This window comes from Triticum dicoccoides, chromosome 5B (assembly GCF_002162155.2).
Source record: "Triticum dicoccoides isolate Atlit2015 ecotype Zavitan chromosome 5B, WEW_v2.0, whole genome shotgun sequence".
Classification (NCBI taxonomy): Eukaryota; Viridiplantae; Streptophyta; class Magnoliopsida; order Poales; family Poaceae; genus Triticum; species Triticum dicoccoides.
Window position 1 is genome coordinate 214937757 of NC_041389.1, and position 5945 is coordinate 214943701.

The 5945-nt window shown below is 41.9% G+C and overlaps 1 protein-coding gene across 4 annotated transcripts in view; it reads left to right on the plus strand.

Annotated features, from left to right (window-relative positions):
• The first annotated feature begins 717 nt into the window (after positions 1-717).
• Positions 718-5945, plus strand: part of LOC119308102 (protein argonaute 1B-like) — a 10004-nt gene continuing 4776 nt past the window's right edge. For 2 of the 4 annotated variants that reach the window (XM_037584215.1, XM_037584214.1), the window contains exons 1-9: positions 719-980; positions 1677-1897; positions 1984-2186; positions 2276-2392; positions 2473-2588; positions 3336-3445; positions 3664-3770; positions 3848-3986; positions 4111-4200. In XM_037584215.1, coding sequence (XP_037440112.1) covers positions 1679-1897; positions 1984-2186; positions 2276-2392; positions 2473-2588; positions 3336-3445; positions 3664-3770; positions 3848-3986; positions 4111-4200 — 1101 coding nt within the window. In that variant the 5' untranslated portion in view covers positions 719-980; positions 1677-1678. Of the gene's footprint in view, positions 981-1676; positions 1898-1983; positions 2187-2275; positions 2393-2472; positions 2589-3335; positions 3446-3663; positions 3771-3847; positions 3987-4110; positions 4201-5945 lie in introns of all 4 variants that reach the window. The other 2 variants (XM_037584216.1, XM_037584213.1) reach the window with 2 other exon arrangements.

Genomic DNA, 5945 nt, shown 5'->3' on the forward strand with positions numbered 1-5945 from the left:
AGAGGATAACACGAAAATAAACCGATGAAGTGAGGGGAGGGAACGAAAAAAATCTACGAAAAAAAACCAGCGAAGGTAGGAGGAGGTAAAAAAAACCATGAAAGGTGGGAGGAGACTACCAACTGTTTCATTGGGAGTAGAAATTATTAGAGATTAGAGATTATTTGTTTCCTGAAAATCTATTATTTGTTTCCTAAAGCAAATTGCATTAATGAGAGAGATTTCGTAGATTTGGTTAAGGTAGGAAAGAATCTATTATTTGTTTGCTAAAGCAAATTGCATTAATGGGAGGGATCCGTTGATTTGGCTAAGGTAGGAAAGAATCTATAATTTGTTTGCTAAAGCAAATTGCATTAATAGAAAAGATCCGTTGATTTGGCTAAGGTAGGAAAGAATCCATTATTTGTTTCCTAAAGAAAATTGCATTAATGAGAGAGATTTGTTGATTTGGCTAAGGTAGGCGGTTTTTGCGGTTCGTGGCGGCTTAGTGTGAGGTGGGACGAGGTACCAAAAAAAACCATGAGAGATGGGACGAAAAAAACCTGGGAGGTGGGAGTTGTCCCTGGTTAACCTACGAAATTTCGTAGATTTTTTTAGGACGAAAAAAACCGTGGAATGTGGGACTAAAAAAAACCTGGAAGCGAGACTATCAACTGCTCCATTAGGAATAGAGATATTGGAGAGAAGCAGGGGCCCACCCTGTTGAGTCGACTACCGCCAGAGTACTCTGTTTCGCCTTTTGGTTTTTGAGCTGTGCTCTATGTTCTATCTACAAACCCTAGGTGAATACGTGGGGCGGATCTGCTCGGACGCAGACTGTCAGATAGATACTCTGTCTCTCGGCGGCCTGAAAGCTGTTTGGGGGCTTTGGGCGCGCTAGAATCTGGGCGACAGTTTGTTGTGATCTTGCCCTCCGGAAGAGCTAGGCGGTGGGCAAGGGGGCGATCGAGCGGTGGTGGCTGGTGGGCGAGGTTGTGTCGGTAAGCCCTGAGACTCTATTTTCACGTTATTATGGAGTATAATTGATCATATATATGGGTTGATGAACCCCCAAGCTGTCCTGATTGATAAGGTTAATCATGATGGGCTTCCCTCAAAAATAAAAATAAAAACGAACATATATATTTGAGAGTTAAAATAAAGTGAAGGTTATGATATGATATGTCGAATTGTAATTATTGAGTTTCTATTTTCTTGCATCTTATGCTGTTATATGTAATGGTAAGAACTTACAATCTTACATTACATGACAGTATCTTTTTACACTGAGCATATAAAGAAATACTCCCTCCGTCCCAAAATAAGTGTCTCAACCTTAGTACAACTTTGTACTAGAGTTAGTACAAAGTGGAGACACTTATTTTGGGACGGAGGGAGTAACTTACAGTCCGGCTTAAGTGGAGGTTATGATATGAAAAAAATATTATCTTGTCTGAAAAGAACGAAATTTCTCTTCTCCCCCTTTTGTACCAGGCAGTTATATCTGCAGTGAATGATATTTTCATGCAATGGTCATTTCCCCTATTCAATTTTAGCCTGTTCTCAGTTATTATATGCTGCATTCTTTCAAGTTTAACTTGGCACACTTTGCTCTTGACCTTGCAATATCTCTCTTGCTGCTTAATTCTTTATTTTGACCTTCTTACATATACTTTATGCGTCTCTTTGGAGACTAGCCATGGTGAGAAAGAATAAAAACCGTCACTCAAGTGGTGGTCGCGGAGGCAGGATAGGTTCTGGGCCATCAAGTACAGTCTCATGCTCGATTCCTGAACTCCAAAAATTTGTTCCCGGCGAAAGCTTAAAGCGCCCTGGATTCGTTTCTGCTGGTGAAAGCTATATTGTGAAGGCAAACCATTTTAAACTAACTTATAATGAAACTCTTTGCCGATATCATGTAAGACGGCTTTCATGACAACTTTGTCACATTGTATGATTTATTTTTTAACATCACAACTCTAATTTGTTTGTACTATCTTACAGGTATTAATAGATCCTAAGCCTACTTCAGCTGGTGATGTCATGATACAACTTGCAAAGCTGTATGGGCAATCACGTTTGGGTGGTCGTCTTCCTGCATATGATGGAAAGAAAAGCTTATATACATCTCGTCCATTTCCATTTACTTGTGAGGCTTTTAAAGTAACACTACCTGACCAGGAAAATATTCTTTGTGGCCTCCCAAGGTAATACTACCAGAGGGGTATGATATTCTGGACATATCAATAACCCTGATCTAATTAATGTTGCTTACTGATGTTGCTGCTCCCTCAAGGGGTAAGAGACATTTTAGGGTCCAGATAACATTGGATAAAGTTTTGTTCGGACGAATTGATGGTGAAGAATTCTATCAAGCATTTAATACTATTCTACGTGAATTGTTCCTTGGAAGGTTATATTTTTTCTCACCAATCTCTTTCAGCGTCATTATTTTTGTTGATTGCTAAAAAGGCTTCCTGTCTTCATCTGTAGGTATTGCCTAGTTGGCCGGTCATTTTATAAATCTCAACCTGGCGAGGGCTTGAAAAACTGCTGTGGTTTTTATCAGACAATACAAAACACACAGATGGGAATTTCATTAAATATCGGTTAGATCCCAATCACGACCTTGGTGTTTCATACTCCAGCTCCGTGAAGAGAAAATTTCTCTCACAAAAGTATTGCCATATTGTAATGCTTGTATGCAGAATGAGTTGCAGTAGGTAAACTATGCAGCCAGTCCTTGCTTTGGTTGAGCAGAGCTGAAGTGGTTGGCTACTGATAATACCATTGGCTTCCTTGAAGTAATATATTAACAACAACAAATAAGAAGAAAACTGTTCAAGAAAAAAACCATGTAGAAAAATCTTTCCATCTTCGACTATTAAGAATGTATGTGAGATCATGCCATTTGTACTGTAGTACTGGGCATCCATGCAGCTGCAAGAGAATGAATGGTAGTTTACTGTCATGGTACTGGTACAAGAGCTATCAATGCAGTGGGAGCACACAACTTCAAGATAAGGAATGGTAGTTTACAATGATGATACATAGATAATAGATGGCACCAATCAGACTTGATTCTGGACTAGGATCCATGCAGCTGCAACATAATGAGTAGTGTAGGTCATGGTACATAGAGGGCATCATTCATACAATCATACTAGGCAGTTGGCACTTTGAATATTATCTATTGGCTTTAATGTTTCTTCCACACTTGCTATGCATGTTAAGTTCGAAAGAATACGTAATCATTCTGTTTATAAGTCGGGCATTATGGGATTGCAAGGTAGGCTATGAAATTGCCTCTGTTCATACCTCGCATCTGAAGGTACCTTGACATTTCTCTCTTGCAGATATATCCTGTAAACCATTCATCAATCCTCTACCTGTGATCAATTTAGTTGCACTGCTTCTGAACAGGGACATATCAGATGACCCCTTTGACTTTTGTGAACGGTTGAAGGTGTGTTCTTGTGTTATCATTGATTATAACTTACATTATGATTTTTTAGTAGTACTTCCAACTTTGTGCTAACGGCTGAAGGTCGTGTTCTTGTGTTATCATTGATTATAACTTACACTATGATGTTTTAGCAGTACTTCCAACTTTGTGCTAACTTCCCTAGTAATATAGATAAAAAAAGTTCCTTACTAATAAGTTTGCCCCTCGCTCATGGACAGGTAAGTAAAGATCTGTGTGATGTAGAAGTTAATTTCACACTTGAAAAAAATGCGGACAGGAAATATCGTATAACTGGCCTTACGTCACAAGGGTCAAGCCAACTACCGTATGTAGTTCAAGCACTCATATATGAAGCTTCTCTTATGTCTGGTAACATTGTTTGACTGGTTTTTCTCGTGATAGTTGCCCATGTGATGATAGTGGTACTGGGAAGACAGTATTAGAGTACTTCAAGGAAACATATCGATGTACTATTCGGTCTCGTGTACCATGTTTGAAAGTTCGTGATCAAGAGAAGCCAACAACTTACCTACCAATGGAGGTCAGTATACTAAAAATCTGCTACGGATATTTTTTGCGCCATACTTGCATTATTCAGTACTATTATAAATGCTATCTACACTTCTTCATATTACAATCTGCTTTGCAATACTTTGAAAATTTAGGTCTGTGAGATTTCTGACGCAAAACAGATATCATATCTTCTTAGTGTCGCTTGCCAGCACCCTATGGACCGTGAGAAGACCATTTTACAGGTAACACACAGTTGCACGGCGGTGTGCAGTTTAACATTTGCATGCCTGTTTTTATGTCTTTCTTTTTTTCTTCCTTCACATGACTTATTTAAGCAATGGCTCCGTACCTCAACAACAACAACAACAACAACAAAGCCTTTAGTCCCAAACAAGTTGGGGTAGTGATGTAGGGTGGAACCCTATGATGTCGATCTTTCACGATTTGGAGGGGAAAGGGGGAAGAACACGAAGAACACAAAGAGGCAAATCACTCAAATAGACGAGATGCAATCACACATGTGCTAGATCCACATACATGCGGAGAGATACACGATCCAAAGTCAACAAAGAACGATACAAACGTTAGCTAGTTCATCCCATGAAGGGGTCTCGAATCCTAGAAGGATCTTCTCATGAAGGGGTTTTGAATCCACTTGGGGGATCTTCTCACATGGAGGTCTTGGTTTCCATGGGAGTAGGGATAAGTGGATGAGCAAAGCTCTGTCTCAATGAGCTAATCCTTTGCTAACCCTAGATGGTGGAGGAGGAGGTCTATGTATAGGGGTAGTCCACAAGGTAGGAGGGGAAAGGAAAGATACATGGGCCTTTGGCCCGTTCTCTGCGCACAGGCACGTGCAGGATGTCCGGGCCTTCAAGTCGGGCTGGATGTCCGGGCTGGCTTCGGCCGATTCTGGACGCTCTATTTCCGGGCAGGGGCCGGATGTCCGGGCCTGGGCCAGATGTCCGGTGCCTGTAGGGGTTCGGCTTCCGGGCGGTTGCCGTGGCTGAGGCTTCCAGGGGCCGGATGTCCGGGTCCTGGGAGCTGTCTCCGATTCCTCTCGACGTGCTCCTTCGTCTAAGGATGGCATTTTACCTACGCGTGCGGGTACCTATGGATACCGTACCCGCATGGGCAGGGTATGGGCACAATTTTATGCCCATGGGTAGTACCCATACCCTACCTGTTATGTCATGGGTAGGGCATTGGTATAGCCTTTTACCCATGGATATACCCATACCCTACCTGTTTATACTGACATGTGGATCTTACCCGTGATTCACGAGTGTACCTCTGGTAAAGTTATGTCATGAGCTTGTGATAAAGTTGTCACCAATTCAATTTTAATCGAGATAATTGTCATGTACTCATCTATCTGTTATTGAGTTGAGATGAATGTTTTTTTTCAAATGTGTTATAGATGAATGTAAAATTGCGAATAACGTGTGTACCTTTTGATCTAACCCGTTGGGTACCCAATGGCTATGGGTACCCGTCGGGTATGGGTAGAATTTTGTACCCATTAACTACACGGGCATGGGCATGGTATTGCTCTACCCGTCCCATACCCTACGGGTATGGCTTCGTCCATGTACTTGAGGGCTTGTCCATCATCCTGAGCATCTCCGAGGTGGTCTTCTTCATACCTAATCACACATAGCATTCCGGCTTTAGGTAGTAGCCATGTCTCACCTGGGTCATATGGAATATCACCTCGGTCTCAAGAGCTCTTGCATGTGCTTGTGTCATCGGTCCACTTGGCACTTGGTGAGACGTAGGTAGGTCCATGGGGACGACCATAGGATGCTCCGCATCAGGTAGGCTAGAGGTGAAACCCATAAACCTAGCTGTTGAACATGTCGTCTTTTAGTCGGCCAACACTCAGCGCCGTACAACATTGCGGGTCGAACCGCCGTCCTGTAGAACTTGCCTCTTAGCTTTTGTGGCACTCTCTTGTCACAGAGAATGTCAGAAGTTTGGCGCCACT